Here is a 21,280-nt window from a genome sequence, read left to right on the forward strand (position 1 = left end):
CTGGTAACTGTAATGTCATACAGTTAGAATCACACAGCATGTAGCATTTTCAGATTGAACTTCTTGTAATACGGAATATACAACTGAAGTTCCTGTATGTGAGGTTTATTTTGTTTTCTTGCTAGATAACATTCCATTGTATGGATATATCACAATTTGTTTATGTTTTCAAACCTTCTGAAAAACATTGTGGTTGCTTTGGGGGCAAGGATGAATAGATATATAAATGTTCCTGTGCAGGTTTTGGTATGTATATGTTTTTGACTAAGAACATGACTGCTGGAACATATGTTAAGACTACATTTAGCTTTGTTAAAAAAAACAAAAAACAAAAAAACCAAAAACCAAAACCCTGCCAAATCTCTTCCAAAGTGGCTGTGCTATTTTACATTCCCTAAGCAGTGAGTTTCTGTTGTTCCACACTGTTGCCAACATGTTGGTCTGTAGTCATTCTAACAGTGTATAGTGGTATCTCATTGACTAAATTTACATTTTCCTATGATACATGACCTTGAATATCATTTCATATGCCAGTTTGCTATCTATAGATTGTCTTTGGCAAGATGTCTTTTCAGATCTTTAGTCAATTTTTATTTATTTTATTTATATTATTTTTGAGACAGGGTCTCACTATGTAGTTCTGGCTGTTGCAGAACTCACTCTGTAGACCAGGCTGGCTCAAACTCAAGAGATCCACCTGCCTCTGCTTCCTGAGTGCTGGCATTAAAGGTGTGTGCTACTACTCCTGGTTTTAGTCCGTTTTTTAAATTGGACTGTCAATTTTTTTTTTGAGACAGAATATTTTAGGTTGGTCTTGAACTTATGTAGCAGAGTCTGACCTTGAACTCCTGATCCTCCTTCCTTCACCTCTTGAGTGCTATGATTACAGAAGTACACTGCTATACCTGGTTTATGCAGTGTTGGGGATCAAACCCAGGGCTTCAAGCATGCTAGGCATGTACTCTACCAACTAGGTTATATCACCAGCTTCCTGATGAGTTTAAGAATTCTCTGTGCCAGAAGGTGATGGTGCACACCTTTAACCCCCAACACTTGGGAGGCAGAGACAGGTGGATTTTTGTGAGTTCAAGGCCAGCCTGGTCTATAGAGTGAGTTCCAGGAAAGCCATGGCTGTTACACAGAGAAATTCTGTCTTGAAAAACAAAAACAGAAATAAACAAACAAAAAAGAATTCTTTGTATATTTGGGATATAAGTCTTTTTTTTTTTTCCTTTTAGGTTTTTTGAGACAGAGTTTCTCTGCGTAGCCCTGGCTGTTCTGGAACTCACTCTGTAGACCAGGTTGGCCTTAAACTCACAGAGATCCACCTGCCTCTACCTCCAGAGTGCTGGGATTAAAGGCAAGTACCACCACTGGGCATGAGATATAAGTCCTTTATTAGGTATTTTTTTTAGTACTTTCTCTGTATATGGCTTGTTTTTCATTTACTATTTCTACAGTAAATTTTGCTTGTTTAAGGGCTATTTAAAACATCGAACTAAGGCTATATATACTTTGATTTTGTGAGCTCACGTAACAGATTAAGAAGTGAACTGTGAATGTCAGTTGTAGTGGTACACATCTTAATCCTAGCACTTGGGAGGTAGAGGCAAGAGGATCTCTGTGAGTTTCAGGCCAGCCTGGTCTACAGAGCAAGTTCCAGGAGAGCCAGGGCTCAGACAAAAACAAAAACAAAGAACTGTAACCTATGTCTATGGATGAAAATTAAGACTCAGGGTTAATCACATTGCAGTCTTAAATTTTTACACAGCCTAGAGTACAGCGGTCATATTTTTAAGGTTCCCGTGGCTGCTTCACACAGGGTCTGCACTCTTCGTAGGCAGTGAAACCCCATCATCCTTCAGTCTGTCGTTGTTGTTGATAATGCTGGTTAACTTCCAACCACGGAAGAAAGACTCATTTTCAGTACCATATATCCCCGTTACCACTACTGGCACCGAGGAGTTCTGGATAGATTTTTCCCCATCTAGATTCAACGAGGTCAGTAATTTTTAATCCAAGAGCCCAGTTGCTAGTAAACTCATGGGCATTTTCAACCACTCTGAATCCATTTCCTCCTGATTCTCTTATTATCTATACCTATTTTGGACTCAATTCCTGGAGAGAAAGCCTGCTATATTCACTTCACATAACTACACTTGAGTTTGCCAGGTTCTCCCAAAATCCATCCATGGCAGGTACTTGAGATGAGTATCAGGTTTTTTAAAAAGCCAGAATAAAATGATATTGAGCAGAATCCAAGTAATACCCACTTCCAATCACACAGTACTCGAGTAATTCACCTAGTGTCTAGGTGATATATGTAAAAATGCACACTGGGTTGGAAACATAATTATACAATCAAGACTGTACTTGATCTGAGGGACTTTGACCTTGCAGATATTAACCCTTTCAGTGCCAGTCTGGGACAGCTCTCCCTGTCTTGCTGACAGAGTTCTGCAGTTACCACCACAATATTAAATTGATAGTCACAAAATAAATCTTATTTGGCCACAACTTTAGATGGCTGGAGAAACAAACTTCCATGCTGCAGGTCGATCATTTCTCTGAGTTTTTCTTCCAAAACATCCACAGAGGGGAAGTTCACGGGCCTGGAGAGACAGCTTGTCAGTTAAGAGCACTTGCTGCTCTAGCATGAGGACCCAAGTCTGCACACCAGCACTCACATTAGGCACCTTGCAAAGCTTGTAATGATAGCTTCCTGGGATCTGATGCCTATTCTGGCCTCCAAAGGCATTCCCACCAAAGATATTTTATATTAAAAAAATTCATATTAAAATAAATGCCCAGTTTCCTGGCACAAACCCTTCAGGTCCATGGCAGCTGGTTTTTTGTCATAGCCCCTTGTCTAGAGCCTCTCTTCACTCCTCTTTGGGACCAATCCGCAAAGCTAACATGACTACATGAGCTCACAGGGGATCAGTCATTCTGGACTCTAACTTTAGAACAAGTGGATCTGACTCTGTGTGGAGATTTATAGTTCTATCTTAGTCTTCCTTACATCTTCCAATGGTCCTGGAGCTGAGAGATCACGACAATGATCTCCATTTTATATTATAGATTTTGAAACTGACATTGGAAAAAATAAACTGACTTTATTAGATAGAAGAGTACATTTAGAAGTTAACTTAAGGCCGGGTGGTGGTGACACATGCCTTTAATCCCAGCACTCGGAGGCAGAGCCAGAAGGATCTCTGTGAGTTCAAGGCCAGCCTGGGCTACAGCATGAGATCCAGGACAGGCACTAAAACTACTAAAATTACACAGAGAAACCCTGTCTTGAAAAACCGGAAAAAAATAAAAAGACATTAACTTAAAAACCATTTGAGGGGCTAGAGAGATAGCCCAGAGGAGCTGAAGAGATGGCTCAGAGATTAAGGATGCTGGCTGTTCTTCCAGAACAACCACATGGTGGCTCACAACCATCTATAATGAGATCAGATGCCCTATTCTGGCCTGTAGGCATACATACAGGCAGAACTTTGTATAAATAATAAATAAATATTTTTTTAAAAAATCAGTTGATTCTGAAGCCAGGCATGGTGGTGCATACCTTTAATCTTAGCACTTGGGGAGTAGAGACAGGTAGATATCTGTGAGTTTGAGACCAGCCTGGTCTACAGAGTGAGTTCCAGGACAGCCAGGGCTACACAGAGAAACCCTGTCTTGAAAAAAAGAAACAAATAAAATAATAATAAACAAAAATCATTTGATTATGGTGCTGGAGAAATGGGTTTTGGTTAAGAGAGCATAGCATATTGTTCTTGCAGGGGACCCGGGTTCGGTTCCCAAATACCTATGTCAGGGGGCTTACAACCACCTATAACTCCAGCTCTGGGATCAGAAACTTCTGACCTCATTGGACACTGGCACTCATGTACACAGACACATAATATGAAAAAATTTTTTAAAAATTTAAAAATAATTTGATTCTATATATTCAGGGTTTCGAGAGGGCAAAATTCTAGTCTGAACCGAGGTGCTCTTTCTTTTTTTTTTTTTTTTTAAAGATTTATTTATTTATATACACATAGAGTGTTCTGCCTGCATGTATCCATGCAGGCCAGAAGAGGGCACTGGATCTCATTACAGATGGTTGTGAGCCTCTGTGTGATTGCTGAGAATTGAACTCAGGACCTCTGGAAGAGCAGTCAGCGCTCTTAACCTCTGAGCCATCTTTCCAGCCCTCAGGTGTTCTTTCTAATAAGTAGTCAGCACGAGGATCTTCATTGCTCTTGTTGACACAGAACACATGGCTTCTCTTTTCCAGAAGACTGAGTGGGTAGGCACAATGGGGATGCTGGAGTCTAATGTCTCCCTGTACTTACCTTTGGCAGCAGTCAGCATGGTAGAGGCCAGTTCACACTGCTGTGATTCCAAATGTCCAAGTGTGAACCAGCGAGGGTAACGGCTGGGCACCACAGACACCATGTGATGAGAGTGGGAAGTGTCGCCTGCAGAAGATGAGTTTTCTAGAACAGGTAACCTAGAAGACCCAGGAAGCGCCATCAGCTTCATTTAGGTTCTGGCCATTGTGAGCCCCTTTAGGGAAGCTTGCTTTTTGCTGGGGAGGAATTAGTCAGGGAAAGACAGGCTGAGAGCTTTGAAGGGTTTTAAACCTACAGTATATATCAGATGGGTGCCTGGGCACTTGGAAACCTCAAGCTGAATAGATCCCACTGTAAGAGATTTGACTGGCACTTAAAGTGCATAGGATTATCTTGAAGAACATAAGTAACACATACCAGGGGGCTGGAGAGATGGCGTAGTGGTTAAGAACACTGGCTGCTCTTCCAAAGGACCCAGGTTCAATTCCCAGCACCCATATGGCAGCTCACAACTCTAAGTAACTCTAATTCTAGGGGATTCAATGCACATAAAAATTAAAATAAAAAACCTATTAAAAAAAAAGAAACACATACCAGAGAATTTCTTTTTAGCTAAGGAGTTCTTTCAGTCTTATGGCCTAACTAAAGTTCTTCCTCTGTGTGGTCTGCTACATTTCAGAGATCTATACTCGTAAACCGAGGACCCTATTCTAACTTGAAAACAAGATTCTCATAGAGCATTGTTTCTGGTCTTGGGATATACATATTTATCTCTGCTTCTCTCACACTCCTCTGGAGACCTGTACCTGGACTCATGACTGAATAGTCATGGAAGGATATAAATCCCTTCTCAGGTTGCCCAAGTGGCTCCCAAACGGGGAAGCACCATACCTATTATACCTCAGGGGCCTGTTCTGACAACCTATCATGAGCATGGTGAGGGGGGGCAACTATTCCATTAATAAAGAATCCCAGATCCTAAATCCTATGGAAATAGCTATGCTGCTGTAAGGGAGGCTTGGTGTCGGGGAATAGACACAGAGGAAAGGGGAGTAGGAGTAGGATAAGCGAAGAGAGAGCGCACTGAAGATGTCTGCCTTGGTGGAGACAAACAGACTGGACATGGGCTACCCACCTCATGGCTCGTAAGGCTAACTTATAGGACAGGTCTGGATCGTGAGGCAGCAGAGCTGAGAACAAATACTTGGCAAAGGTATGCATAGGAACACTCTCCCGGTGGATAACTTCTCCTAGACCGCTGAAGGGGCCTCCTGAAGGAAGAAGATGAGCCAGCCAACTATTATTTATTTGTTTATTTATTTTTGGTTTTTCAAGACAGAGTTTCTCTGTGTAGCCCTGGCTATCCTGGAACTCGCTCTGTAAACCAGGCTGGCCTCAAACTCAGAGATACACCTGCTTCTGCCTCCTGAGTGCTGGGATTAAAGGTGTGTGCCAATAGCAGCCAGTTTATTTATTTATTTTTGTATGCTTAGTACAGCTTAGACTCAGGAGCTCAGGGACCTATCAGTTTGTTTGCTAAACAAAGGAACCTTCATTACTCTTTAATGTCATAATATTTGTATGACTGTGCTATGTGAGAGAAGGGGGCCCAGGGTCACTGCCAAAGATTTTGTTACTGTAGCCCCTTTCTTCTTACCTTCCAGCAGCAAGATGCACTGTTTCCGTAATGTCTGTACTAGCTCATCATCCAGCTGCAGTTCCTGGAGTTGGCTTAGGAGTTGCTCCTCATTACGGCACACCTTGTCCTGGGCATAGAGGCCTTCAGGCATTACCCTCTGTTGACCCATGCCCATCAGAGCAACTTCCAGGGCCAATGACAGGTACGACTCATTGCTGTTTGGGCAGCCTGAAGCCACAGGTACGTGCTGGTACACAGGTAGTCTGCTTTCATTCATATCTGAGGACAACAGGCATACCAGGTCCTTAGGACAGGTCTAATGGTTCTTCTGTGCCTCTACCTGTCCCCTTTTGGGATATCAGTTGCTTAATATTTATCACAAAGCTAATTCAGAACCTCAAGGCAGTAAGAAAAATACACTGGAAAAAGATTGTAAGAATCACAAAGATTCCTACACAGCACACAAATTGGCTAGGCCAGTCAGAGAACCATAAAGTCTTATCTTTTGCCAGTGCATTATATAATCTCGTAATTATTTTTGTGTCTGTTTTACTTTGGTAACACTTGAATCTTGTTTATTATGATTTTATATGCTCCACTCAGATTTCAGGAAGCAAGCCTTGGTTTAAGAGCTAGCGTCTTAGTTGGGTATGATGGCATATGCCTGTAGTTTTAGCTTCTCAGGATACTGTGGTGAGAGGATGGCTTGAGTGCATGAGTTCAAAACCAGCATGGGGGAATAAAAAGGAGTATATGGGAGAGTTTGGAGGGAAGAACAAGAAGGGAGAAATGATATAAGTATAATCTCAAAAACAAAACAAATAAACAAAAACGATCCTGATTTTCTTTTCCCCCCTTTTTCTATTAAGTAGCTTTGGAAGACAAGTAAGTAGCAGGTAATGCTAGGGTCACACGAAGATCAGTCATAATTTCTCCTTGCAAGCAGCTGATAGTGTGGTAAGAGATATTTGTAGACACTGTAATGCAGTGGACTAATACTAAAGTAAATGCAAAAATTAAACAGTGATAGCACAAAGGAAAGAAGCAGCAACTGCGTATCTAGCCTAGCTATTGTGATAGAGTTAGGCTATTCTTCTCCACATTTGGAAAACTGGTACAAAGCTACCATGAGGGTGAGTGTTAAAAGAAAATCAGAGAGTATTTCCAGGTAGCTAGTTAGATGTTAGCAGCTTAAAGGTCACTGGGGACCAAGTCCTTCATAATCAGCAGCTATAAAATGAGGGTGTGAAGCTTCAGCATTTTGATCACTAGTCAAAAGAACTGGATCTGTGGCTGGAGAGATGGCCCAGCAGTTAAGCGCTTTTACTGCTCTTCCTGAGGAGGTGGCTTCAGATCCTAGCACCCTGTCCAGTGCTTGTACACTAGCTTCAGAGGCATCTGATGCCTCTTTAAAAAAGAAATAAAGAAATCGGAGGTAGGAGGGGGTGATCTGAGTCTTATCTCTGGCCCTGGGTAGGGAAATGACATTTTATTTTGCAGGAGAAAAATTACTATTTAGCTGTAGGCTTTCTGGCAAAGATTAAAGAGTTATCACTGCCTTCTTTAACACTGGGATAGGAAGGTGCCCTCAAGAAGATGTCTGTTACAGCAGTTTTAGAAGTGGTAAAAAGCCTACCTAAAACTGTAGGCCTCTTTAGTCATTGGTCACTCTCTGAGGGTGTTCTGCTGTACAATGGCCCCGTTAGCCACTATCCACCCTCCCTTTGAGAGTGTACCTCTTTACTTGTGATACAGTCCAATGATCTTCCACACTACGCTCTATGTGTCTTGTCTAATTTTTTTTAATTTGTTTGCTTTTGAGACAACGTCTCACTAGGTACCCTTGCCTGGCCTGGAACTTGCTATGTGTAGACAGCTTTAGCCTCAAACTCAGAGACCCTTCTGCCTTTGCTTCCTGAGTGCTGGGATTAAAGGCATGCATCATTGCGCTCAGTCCTATCTAATTCTCTCAACAGAGATCACAAGAATTGGGGCGCCAAGGGGAAACTAGAACAAGATCCTGCGAACGGTATTATATGATTTCAAAGATAGATACTTGGTTGTTTTTTGAGGTGGGGTCTTACACTGTGTGGTCCAGGCTGGCCTTTTCTGTTGCAATCCTCTTGCTTCAGTGGTCTGATCCATTATACCTGGGATTTTTTTTTTTTTTTTTTTTTTTAATGAGATGGTCCAGGCTACCTCTGAAACTCTGGGCTCAAATGATCTTCCTGTGTTAGCCTCGTGAGTAGCTGTGACTATAGATGGGTACTGCCATGAACAGCTTGAGACACACACTCTTGCTGGATGGTCTATCCCATTTCAGGACTGATCTGAACTTTTAGCCTCTGACTCCTGAAATTCCTCTAACCCTTCTTACTCCCCAAAGAAGCTAGTAAGGTAAAGCAGGAAATCAGGACATGCATGGCCAGACCACAGAGTTTAGCAGAGAGAAAGCTGCCGTAGGCACTCCTGGCCCGTCTCAGGCTGACTCCTGTACCTGACATTTCCATGTAGCTGTCATCATTCAGGCGGCAGGCCTCGGTCAAAGTGAGAAACAGGCAGCCAATGGGGTCCAGGGGATGGCCCACCCAGCCCTCCAGGTTCGTGATTGTTGTGGTTCCTCTCTGCAACAATTCTGGAAATAAGCAGGTTCCAAGTTTTAGACAGATAGAGATGGGAATTGCACTTTTCTTCTGATTTGGTTTCCTAATCAGTATCATTCAGGCCTTGACGGGAAAGTCAAAGAAAAGCTCCCCTTATTATCATGTCTTTGTTTGATTGGCCTGATCACAAGCTCATCAGCCAGCTCTAATGTACACTGTGTGCTGGCAGTGCATATATGGAGACAGCTTTACAGTTTCAAATGCATCTTCTCAGGGTCTTAACGGGTCTTCCACCTGCCCTGTGAAAGGCAGACATCATTGTTCCTATTTTACAAACAACAGAGCTGAGATTCACAGGAATAGCATACCCACTCAGCAGGTAGAATTACTTAGACTCCTCAAGCCTGTGGTCCTGAATGAAAATTAGGTTCTGGGTCTTCTTATCTCCTGAGGATCCTTATTACCTCAGACCCCAAGATGTTAGAGGATTCCTAATCACTATACCTTTCTTCTGGTGTTTGTAGATCTCTAGCTGCCGCTGCTGCTGTAACCTCAGAGTATTAATGATGGCCACCGTGAGTCTGAGAGCCTCTTTTGGATACCCATGAGATCGCAGCGCATCAACACGAGCGCAGGCTGTAGGCACATGCTCTACCAGGCAGGAAGAAAATGATTTGGTTGAGTTCAAAGTTCAAGCACAGGCTGTAGGCACATGCTCTACCAGGCAGGAAGAAAAGATTTTGCTTGAGTTCAAATCAGGAAAAGTCCATGTCTGACAGACACAGGGAGTCTGTGTTCAGTCCAGTTTCTCAGATTCAACTTAACAATGCTTAACAGGGACTGTATCTTTATCTTCAAGAATATAAAATTTATATACGTGGCTAGAGATAGCCTAGAAAGGTAGAACACAGAGATCTGCTGGCTTCTGCCTCCTGAGTGTGCCACCATGCCAATAACTATCAACTTCTTTGTTTTCTTTTCTTTTCCTTTTTCTTTCTTGAGTCAAGGTTTCTCTGTGTGGCCTTGGCTGTACTGTAACTCACTCTGTAGACCATCCTGGCCTTAAACTCAGAGATCTACCCGCCTCTGCTTCCCAAGTGCTGGGATTAAACGTATGCACCATCATGTCCAGCATTATTAACTTCTTATAATAGGGGAATGATCTTAACAAGCCTTTCATTTTACTTTACCATTTCTGCTAGAGGCAAAATTAAAAATTATAGAAACAACTGGGACTGGGAAGTGGAAGCAGGAAGATCACTGGGTTTGTTGGCTAGACAGTCTAGCTGAGCAGGTTTAGGGACAGACTCTCTCAAAATATAAGGTAGAAAGAGGTTAAGGAAGATACCTGCTGTCTACTTCTGTCATTTACATGCACATCCACACATCTGAATGTATAAACATAAACACACACACACATATAAAATAATGCAGAAGATTTAAAGATATAAATAAGTAAAATACAAAATAAAAATAACTTCTCTTTACAATTTCATGTATATTTATCCAGATTTTTCAATTTTTAAACCAAATTTGGGATGTTATAATTATTGTTTTGCAACTTAATAGTATATTGTAAATACTTTTCCATGACATTAAATATGCTTGTATAACATTCAAGATAAATACATACACTGACTATGTTCATCTACTGGTTAATCAAATTGGACATTGAAGTAGTTCCCAATTCCCATCTGTACCTCATTTATTTCTGTGCTATAATGAACCCCTGAGCCTGCTTGCTTTACTTAGTTAGTTAATTACCTGAGTTTTTGAAAACAGTCTCACTGTGTGACCGTAGCTGGTCTAGAACTTGCTACATAGACCATACTGGTATTTAACTCACAGAGATCCACCTGCCTCTGCCTCCCAGATTCTGAGGTTAAGGTATATATCACCACACCAGGCTTCTAAGCTGTATTTTAGAATGAGTGTTCTTTAATAAAGTTAAGGACAAACTGACTGTAAGCCAGAAGACTGTTGCAGAAGTTTAAACTAGACAAAGCACTTCTATCTTGCTATGAAGGATGCTAGGAAGATGAGACAGAGAAAAGGACAAGAGCCTGGTGATGACCACAGACTGCAGCCTCCTTACTAGCACAGGGTAGCTAGTTTCAGACAGTGTTATTTTTATTTGTGTGTGCTCATGTGTATGCACATGTGTGCTCATATGTGTGGAGTCCAGAGGACAACCTTGGGCATTACTCCTGAGATATTATCTACCTCTTAAAAATTTTTACATGTTATTTATTATTACTGTGTGTCTATGAGTGTGAGTGCAGGCATGTGTATGCCACAGACTGCATGTGGAGATCAAAGGACAAATTTTAGGAGTGGGTTCTCTCCTTCTACTATAGGTTCCAGCAGTCAAACTCAGGTCATCCAGCTTGTGCAGCAAACATTTTTACCCATAAAGCCGTTTTGCTGGCTCTTTTTTTTTTTTTTAAAGACAGGGTCTCTCACTGGCCTGTAACTAGCCACTTACACTAGGCTAGGCTGGCTAGCAAGCTCCAAGGATCTGCTGTCTCCGCCTCCCCAGTCCTGGGATTGTAAGAACACACTATCATGCCTGGATTATTTTACATGGGCCCTGGGGATCAAACTCGGGTGCTTACTGACCAAGCTACCGCCTCAGTTCCTGTAGTGCTTTTCAATCAAAACATATGAGTTCAGAGCAGAATATAAAGTTGCTTAGTAACAGATGACTGAAAGTGTGTGAACTGATGTCTAGGGGCTTCGTTATTACTCTTCAATATGTATCAACTGCTTTATCTTCTTCCTAAAGCTTAGGGAAAGGATACAAATTTCCACCTGAGATTGCTATACCTCAGTTAAGCACACATACAAATGAAGCTGGCTTCAAATAAATGACCCAGGTTGGTAGCAAACACTCCAAAAGAGCTATACAGACTCTAAGTTGTAGCTAGTGTTGCTGGGACCTATAATGCTGGCTCATGTGGGCCTGGTACAGGTAGGATTGGGCCCTGAAACTCTTGGAGCACAAGAGGGCTAGACTTACCAAGCCACAGTGGCTGGCCGTTGGAATTGAAGAGTAGTCGCTCATTTTCCCGCTGGCAGGCAGGAGCTGCATAGATGTCACTGCTGATTATTCGCTGTAGGTGACTGTCCTGCCAGTGTAACTCACGGCCTTCAATAGCTCTAGTGAAGACTGTTCGTCTTGGTCTGGATAAAGAGTCTGGGGGAGGAAAAAGAAAGGCTGAATAATCTGAAGCTCTAACACCCGGTCTTCTTTAGGTGGGAGGTTGGCCAGAAGAGCAGTCTGGACATTCTGTCTGGGTACTCATGCTGTCTCCTTAAATAAGCCTTACATCTACATCTTCTATCAAAAAAACCTTATACAGAGGTCTATGGATTTCCTCCTCTTTGAACAGTCCTCTACTGGGATCTAGAGCCACACGAAGCTTGAAGGGACATATGTGCTCTGCGACTCTACCGTTAGGATAGAACCTGTTTTGCACAGCAGTCAGAAAGAAAGAGGCACCTGGAGAATACCCTAACTAATCAAACTTGTTTCATTTGTAGCATGGCCCTCATCATACCAAGGGCTTCTGTGCTATTCATATCAGAAGCTGAAAAAACTACTCAGGAGCTCAACACAGGAAGCTCACAAGTTCGAGGCTAGCTTGGGTGATATAATACTCTGTTTTTAACAAACAAACAACACCCCCTGCCTCAGGTCCCCTAAAAATCAAACACAAATAAAAATTTACACATAAAAATGATAAAGACTGAGAAAGATGTAAAGCAGTCTGCATTTGGGGACCTTTGTCACTGTGCTGTCAGCGTGTGGTTGGTTCTCCACAAGGAAAGCTGATGCTGACAAAACCTTCTGATTGAAAGCTGACCATGCCACCTCCCTTCCAGAAGAGGGATACGGGGAAATCAACACTACAAAGAAAGCTCAAATCTAACAGTCTCTGTGGCTGTATATGTTTGTCTGTCTGTATCTCTCCTAGTTTATATTATCTTCTAAGAATACTGAGTCTGCCCCAAAGCTAACCTGTTCTCAACACAACTTCTGTACTTTGCTTGTTTCATCTTGTCCACGCTCATAGTGCAGTCGTTCCCACACTCTGCAAATGAGTAACGGAGGCCCAAAGAGTTAAAGTCCCGTGTGTGTGTGTGTGTGTGTGTGTGTGTGTGTGTGTGTGTGTGTGTGTATGTGTGTGTGTGTGGGGGGGAGGGGCAGCCTGCCTCTTTATTCTGGAATTCAAATGTTCACTGCCTAGAATTTTTGCTCAGCCATTTCAGTCTTTGCTATTCTCCCACAAAGATTAGTTGTATCTTCTCAAATAGACTGTAAACTCTTCCACAAGCTCAACTATTTTGGGGGATGTGTGGGAAGGCCGAGATAGGGTTTAAACTTGCTATGTAGCCAAGGTTGACCATGAATTTGATCCTCCTGCCTCTATCGCCCCTTGCTTCTACCTCCCAAGTGCAGGGATTATAGGCATGCCTGACTTTACAAACTCAATTTTATAAAGACGTTTGTTTCTTTGTTGTTTAGTGTGTGTGTGTGTGTGTGTGTGTGTGTGTGTGCTTGAGTGTATGCGCACCACCCATTTAGATCAGCAAAGGACATCAGACTCCCTGAAACTGGAGACGTAAGCAGTTGTGAGCCGCCTAGTGTGGGGGCTGGGAACTGAACCCAGGTCCTCTGTCAGAGCAGCAAGTGCTCTTATTTGCTGAGCCATCTCTCCAGCCCCATAAACTAAATTAAAAAAAAAAAATGGAACATGAGTGAACAATATGAAAGATCAAAACACAAATAAACATGAAATAATAAAATTATCCAATATGCTTTAAGAAAAAACCCATAAGCTATAATTCAATTGCTACTTTGCCTGATTAATGACAGCTGAAAATATCTGGGGTCAAGAATTGAACTACATGACACTTTCAGAGAAACCTAAATTGGATGCTTGTGTAATGATGTGACGGCTCACCTTGGTTGTCAACTTGACTAGTTCTGAAATCAACTAAAACCCAAGCAGTTGGACACACCTGTGAGGGATTGTTTTTTGATTGGATTACTGAGTTGGGAAGACCCACTCTAACTCTGGGCCAAACTTTCTGGTGGCAGCCCACATAAAGGACATAGGAGAAGAAAGCTTGCTATTCTGCCTACTTGTCCTTTCTCTCCATGGCAACTTCATCTATCCTGCTGCCGAGGCACAACTTCATTGGTATTAGAACCTACTTCTTCAGACTCCAAGACTGGAGACCAGCTAAGACATCCAGTCTAGGGGACTTAGAGCTTGGGCAGCTCACAACTGTCTGTAACTCCAATTCCAGGGCCCTAATACTCTCTTGCTTCCACAGATACTACACTCACATGCACAAATGCACACATACACATACAAATGCAGTTAATTTGTAATAATAAATTATTTATTAATAATAAAATTTATTGAATTAACAGGTTTGCTTTAATCTAATGTTTCAGAGCACACATGACTCATCTAATTGAGGTGCTGGACAAAAGAGAAAGCATTAGGAAAGAGTACACTGTCTCCTATTGGCTAGAGTCTTTCACCCTGACTGAGTATTTGCTCTGGTCTGCTCAGCACACAGTGGGGACAGCTCTCATTGCTTTGCAATTCATTACATCATCTAATACTTCACACACAGCAGATACTGTTATAGGCAGGATTGGTAAAATCTGTTTCTATTAACCTTTACATTGAAATGGGGAGAGAGTTAAATATACAGTATATCAGACATATACATTTATAAATACTGTGAAAAAAACTAAAGCAGAGTTAGGGAGAAAGGCAAGATGATATTAGGTTAAGGTTACTGTTTTATATAGAGTGGTCTCTAATAAAACAACATTTGAGAGGCTGGGGACGTAGCTCAGTTGGTGGAATGCTTGCCTAGCACCACATGAAACACTAGCATTGTGGTATATGCCTGTAACCTCAGCAACTGGGAGGTGGAAGAGGAGGGTCAGAAACTCAAGGCCACTCTTGGCTGCACAAAGATGCTAAGTCAGTCTGGGATATACAAACCCACCTAAAAATCAAAACAAAAGCTGGTGTGGTAGCACATACCAGCCTGGACTACAATAGTGAATTCCAGGCCAGCTAAGCATACAGCAAGACCTCGTCTCAAAAAGACAAACAACTCCCCCAGAAAACAAAAGAAAATAAAAACCCAAAACTAAAACAAGCCCCGCAAAAGATAATTTTTGAACAGCTTTGTGAGGTGGTATATGCCTACAGTCCCAGCCACTGAAGGAGATCACTTGAGCCAGGAATGCAGTAAGACTCTGTCTCAGAGAGGGAGGGGTGGGGGGAGGAGAGAGCATTTGAATGCGGGGATCTGTAGGAACTAAGAGGCAAGCCAGAGTGACAATTAAGAGAGCATTCCAGGTGGGAAGACTGGCAAGCACTCAGTCCTGAGGTAGGAATGTGTTTGGGGAACGTTGGAAAACAGCGAAGAGGCCAGACTAGTTGGATGGAATGAACAAGCTGTCAGGCAGCCACTTGTAACAGTTTATCAGAGGTAATGGTAGGAGGTCCAGTAATACACAGTAGAGATGATAAGTACTTGGATACTGGTTATGTTCTGAGATAAAGGCAAATAAGACTTGCCCATTGTCTTAGTTAGGGTTTTATTGCTGTGAAGAGACACCATGACCTTGGCAAGTCTTCCACCCCCCAACCCCCACCCCCGAGACAGGGTTTCTCTGTGTGATTTTGGTGCCTGTCCTGGAACTCGCTCTGTAGACCAGGCTGGCCTCAAATTCACAGAGATCCACCCGCCTCTGCCTCCTGAGTGCTAGGATTAAAGGTGTGTGCCACCACTGCCCAGCTCCATGGCAAGTCTTATAAAGGAAAACACTTAACTGGACTTGGCTTACAGTTTCACAGGTTTAGTCCATTAGCCTCACGACAGGAACATAGTGGCGTGCTGGCAGACATGGTGTTGGAGAAAGAGCTAAGAGCTCTACATCTTGATCCACAGGCATCAGAGAGAGAAGATGTCCTGGGTATAGTTTGAGCATAAGAGACCTAAAAGCCACAGTGACACACTTCCTCCAACAAGGCCACACCCACTCCAACAAGGCCACACCCACTCCAACAAGGCCACACCTCCTAATGTGCCACTCTCTATGGGCCAAATATTCAATCACACGAATCGATGGGGGCCATATCTATTCAAACCACCACACCTAAAAGTAAGATGCGGGTGAGAGAGAAAGAAGAATCAAGAATGAGTCCAAACTGAGCAATGGCGGCACACACCTGTAATTCTAGTACTTGGGAGGCAGAGACAGGATTAGCAAGCTTGAGGACAGCCTGCACCTGCCTATCTAAAAAACCAAAAACAAAACAAAACAAAAACAACAACAACAAGAAAAAAGGAAAGGAAGCAGAAGAGAGTAAGATACAAGCAGGAGTCTCGAAAGTAAATAAATATGCAAGACTAGGGCTAAGAGGAAAAGTCTGAGCAGGAGACACACACTTGGGAATGAACAGATATTTACTAAAATAGTGCACTCACCAAGGCAGAAGAGGAGGAGGATGGTCTAACGACAGTGTAGGCACTTAAAGCATGTTGAAGTTGGAAAGTCGGGGAAGAGACAGTAAGAGGGCAATGGAAGTGGTAATGAGAACTCACAGAGAGTAACTGGCAATCAGAAGACAAGGATGTTTCAAGCGGAAAATGATCAATGTTGAACACTGCTAAAAGGTCAAACATCAATTAAGATTACAACTGAGAATCAACCATCCAATCTGGCTGTAGATGATACTAGGGACCAGTACAGAGCTGTCTCAGTACAGGTCGGGCTGAAGACCTGACTATGTTGGGGAATTATTTTAAGGTCTGTTACTTTTGATTATGTTGCATTTGTTTAACTCTGTGAAGCTGTGTTACTGTGCCTGTGTAAAACACCTGATGGAATAACAAAGAACTGGCCAATAGCAAGGCAGGAGAAAGGATAGGTAGGGTTGGCAGGCAGAGAGTATATACAGAGGGAGAAATCTGGAAAGAGGGAGAAGAAAAAGGATCTAGCAGCCAGAGAAGGAGGAGGGCTCCAGGGGCCAGCTACCCAGCTACACAACCAGCAATGGAGTAAGAGTGAGATTTACAGAAGTACGCGAACGGGAAAAGTCCAGAGGCAAAAGGTAGATGGGACAATTTAAGTTAAAAAAAAAAGCTGGCTAGAAACCAAGCCAAGCTAAAGCTGGGCATTATAATTAAGAATAAGCCTCTGTGTGTGATTTATTTGGGAGCTGGGTGGCAGTCCCCCAAAAGAGTAAAATACCAAAAACAACATGACTAGGGTGTACTCAAAGGAGAATCAGAGAGCAGAAGTGAATATATATGATTTTTGGCATATATGGTAAATACATGAGTCTTTCAAATAATTTTCTTTTAATTTAAAAAATACTTGTTCGAGGCCAGCCTGGTTTACAGAGTGAGATCCAGGACAGGCTCCAAAGCTACACAGAGAAACCCTGTCTCGAAAAGCCAAACAACAACAACAAAATACTTTTTTTTTTTTTGGCCAGGCAGTGGTGGCATGCCTTTAGTCCCAGCACTCAGGAGGTAGAAGCAGGCGGATCTCTGTGACTTCAAGGCCAGCCTGGTCTACAGGGTGAGATCCAGGACAGCCAGAACTGTTATATAGAGAAACCTTGTCTCAAAAAAACAAAGAAAAAACTCTTTAAAAAAATAATTTTGAGGTAGGGTTTAGCTTATGTAGCCTAACCTGGCCTCGAATTCATGATCCTCTGCTCCTACCTCCTGAGTGCTGAGATTATAAGCATGTACCCTATACTCAGCTCTGAATTACTTTTCTTAATTCTTTTTTTTTTTTTTTTTTTTTTTTTTTTTGGTTTTTCGAGACAGGGTTTCTCTGTGTAGCTTTGCGCCTTTCCTGGAACTCACTTGGTAGCCCAGGCTGGCCTCGAACTCACAGAGATCCGCCTGGCTCTGCCTCCCGAGTGCTGGGATTAAAGGCGTGCGAAACCACCGCCCAGTTTATTTCTGTATTTTATGTATATGAGTGCTCTATCTGCAGAGGGCATCAAATCCCATTATAGATAGTTGTGAGCCACCAGGTGGTTGCTGGGAATTGAACTTAGGACCTCTGGGAAGAGGAGCCAGTGCTGAGTTGTCTATCCAGGCCTCCTATAATGAGAACTTCTCAAACAAAACATAGCAACAATTCAGCAACAACAAAGATTGGGCTGTGTGTGGAAAAGAATAAGGTAACAATAAGAACCAATACAAAATGAGAAATTCCAGAGTGGGGTGTGTGTTTATATACATAGTTGATCCTCCATGCCATCTAAAGTCTATACTAAAGTGATGACTTCCTGTGTTGTGTAGGCCAGATGAGTGCCAGAATGGATAGCTGAGTGAAGTGACAAAATTATAGTCTCTGCATGGCTCATTAACTTAGTTATCTTAAGTATACTGGCAACTAATTATGGCACAATAGAAGATGACCAAACAAAAACAATTATTTAAGTGATTTCTTCTTCGAGGCTGAAAATGTCAATAGCTATTACTTCAAAAAAAAAGAGAACACGTGGATGATCAATGTCTGACAAAATGACCTACCAATAAAGACTCGATGAACTAAAGGACAATGGTCAACATCAAAAGGCCTGAGTTAGAAGGAATGACATGAATGTTGATGAATCTGTAGACCAGTGAGCTGCTCAAAAGGCAAAGGGTATGGTATTACTGTACTAGATTTGCCTTACAGTGGAGTAGGAGTCTTGTCAATAACTTGGAGTGATATATTTGGTTTTTTGGTTTTGTTTTTTTGGAGACAGGGTTTCTCTGAGTATCCCTGGTGAGAGGACTGAGCAGATGCCATAAAAGGCTGCTGAGTCTTCTCTAAGAGATTAGGCCTCAATTTCAGTTTCCTGAGACTGAACAAGCAGTTTCTGAAAGAGCCACAAAGGACAATCAGTCTCCAACACCCCCAACAGCAAGGACTAGGAGGCCTAGTACATGCAGGCCAGGTCTGAGCCACAGTCAGCAAGCGCAAGGTAATAACCAAATAAGGACAAGGCCTGGGACTTGTCCAGGCCTGCCCAGAAATGAAAAAGCTGTAGCCTTAATCAGCTCCTGACTAGCCCTGGTCAATTAGAACATACTAATATGATTGCCACTTGCTTAAGTGAATCAAATCTAAAATGACCTAACTGCTCTAGGACCTCCCCTTGGCTGTGCTTACAAGGAGTCCACATGTCCCTCTCAGGACCCTAACAAATGGTTGTCCTGGATTTACTCTGTAGACCAGACTGGCCTCAAACTCAGAGATCAGCCTGCCTCTGCCTCGTGAGTGCAGCCAGGATTTGGTAAGGATACTATACAAAAAGATCTGTCTGCTTGCCTCTACTTTCAGGATGCAGGGAATACAGGACTGAGACACAACACCTCGCCTTAGGTTTTGTTTACGTTTTGGTAGGCTTCTGTCTCTCCTTTAAAGCAGGTTTTCTAGCTACACAAACCCAGAGAATCTGAAGGTTAAGAGGAATCGGGCAGAGAGCACTAGGACTTCATGCTGGGCACTGTAGACTCCCTTGATGTGGAAAAAGACAGCATCCTCAATGTCAAACGCATATGCTTACCTAAAATTTAGCATGTTGAGGTGAATTAAAAGAAAAGCTTTTCTTATTTAAGATGTAATTTTGACAGGAAAAAAAGAAACAAAAGAAGGCTGCCTGCCTACCATTGTTCTGGTGTTTTGTCCTCTCACCTCCTGAAGTTCTAAACAGAAAGGTACTTGGCTCACCTGGGCTGTGGCTGGCACTCTGGGAAAGTGCATTGGTAATGTTGGGGAGTTCATGCCCATAATTGCCATCTTCCAGAGGACAGATATCCAGGTCATTCCACTTCTGCAGCTGCTGTAGCCAACAGGATTTTTCTTCCAGTTTGCAGTGTGGATTTAAAATTATGCACACCCATAAAGCCCCTGAAAAACAGAGCAGTCCACAGTATCAGTCTTAGTATCTGGGAATAACATGTATGCCTGTGCTTCAGGCCTCAGCACCCAAACAAAACAAATGCCCCTAAAGCAAAAAACAACCCATCAGCTTCCTTCTCTTTCATACATGTGGAATATACATACATACATACATACACACATACACACACACATACATACATACATACATACATACATACATACATACATACATAGAGAGACATTATATATAAATATGAGCATAATTGCTAAGATTTTCAGAATTGGCCGAGGGACTAAAGCCTGAGAAACCATAAGCCAAACGAATCTTAAGTTTCCTTATGATTGTGTGACCACAGCAATGTGAAAGTAACTTAACAACAGGTGAATAAGACCTCTTTTCTGTCTGTAGGAGCTGTCTGGTAGGAGAGATGGATAAATGAGCATAATACCACGTGATACAATGTGTTAAATTTAGATATGTTCAGGACATAGGGCTGAGGAGATCAGTGGTTCAGGTGCTTGCCTTCCAAGTGTAAGGATCCAAGTTCAGATCTCCAGGGCCCACATAAAAGCTGGATGTGGTGGCTTTTGCCATGGTGAGATCCGAGGTGGAGATAGGAGGCTCTCTGGAAGCCTGCAGGCTCAGCTAGACTGGCCTGTGTGACAAAGTTCCAGACCAATGAGAGACCCTACCTCTAATAAGTGGAAGGTGCTTAAGGACCAGCAGGTTGTCTTTCTCTGACCTCTGCATGTATATCATCTACACTTGTGCATATGTGCACACACGTGCACTCACACACACACACAGAGCATATTCATGGCATAATAGTGAATAGCAAAAGACACTTAAGATAAGGTCAAGGTTGGAAGGGAGGTGCTCAGAAAAGTTTCATATTTTGGGTAGTTAGATTTTTGACCTCTAAGTCCCTCAATTATTAAACAGAGAACTTAAAAATACCTATCTTATTAGTATAGTAGGAGAATTACATGAAATAAAATTTGCGAAGGACCTAGTCTAATCTATTATTACAGAACAAATCTTAGTTATTTTTCTCAAAGAAAAATGATTTACTTTGGACTTGGATTTTGTAACTGCTGATCAAATTTGTGATCTTTTTTCAGGTGTTTTGGTCACTGTGGTAGAACATCACATACAAATGGGTACTGTTTCTTTGAACACGTCACTCTCCTTTCCACGGAAAACAGGTGGTTTTTCAGGATTGGGTATGTGGCTGTGCCAGATACTTTCTCAATCTCCAGTTAGCAAGAAGCAGAAATGAAGTGTTTTCCCCCCATAGGGTCTTGCTAAATTAAATTGTTCAGGTTAGTTGGCCTTGAACTCACCTCCTTTCTCTGACTTACTTTCCAAAATGCTAGAATTACAGCTACCATATCCAGTTATATAATGCTTCTTAACTCAATCATGAATGGGAATTTCACAGCCTTTTTCTAAAAAAATATTTTTATTATTATTTATGCATACATGTATATGTATATGTGCTTGTGGCTGAGGTAAGAGGGATCCCTTTGGAACTGGAGTTATAGGCAGTTATGAGTTGCCCAACATGGGTGCTGGAAATTGAACTTGGGTCCTTGCAAAAATAATACATGTTCTTAACCACTGAGCCATATGTCTCCAGCCCCAGATTTCATAGCTTCTTAAAGTAAAATAGGATGTTTTTTTCCAAATAGAATTTTTTAGATTTATTTATCACATATACAGTGTTCT

General features: G+C 42.2%; 1 protein-coding gene across 1 annotated transcript in view; it reads right to left on the reverse strand.

Annotated features, from left to right (window-relative positions):
• Zswim5 (zinc finger SWIM-type containing 5) overlaps positions 1-21,280 on the reverse strand; it is a 122,886-nt gene that overhangs the window by 5,076 nt on the left and 96,530 nt on the right. The window contains exons 5-11 of the mRNA XM_052717555.1: positions 19,378-19,557; positions 11,611-11,787; positions 9,096-9,242; positions 8,486-8,623; positions 6,007-6,267; positions 5,485-5,620; positions 4,350-4,507 (exon numbers count right to left, since the gene is read on the reverse strand). Coding sequence (XP_052573515.1) covers positions 4,350-4,507; positions 5,485-5,620; positions 6,007-6,267; positions 8,486-8,623; positions 9,096-9,242; positions 11,611-11,787; positions 19,378-19,557 — 1,197 coding nt within the window. The remainder of the gene's footprint in view (positions 1-4,349; positions 4,508-5,484; positions 5,621-6,006; positions 6,268-8,485; positions 8,624-9,095; positions 9,243-11,610; positions 11,788-19,377; positions 19,558-21,280) is intronic.

The sequence above is a fragment of the Peromyscus californicus genome, unplaced genomic scaffold (genome assembly GCF_007827085.1).
Source record: "Peromyscus californicus insignis strain IS unplaced genomic scaffold, ASM782708v3 Scaffold_5__1_contigs__length_169319896, whole genome shotgun sequence".
In the NCBI taxonomy this organism is placed as follows: domain Eukaryota; kingdom Metazoa; phylum Chordata; class Mammalia; order Rodentia; family Cricetidae; genus Peromyscus; species Peromyscus californicus.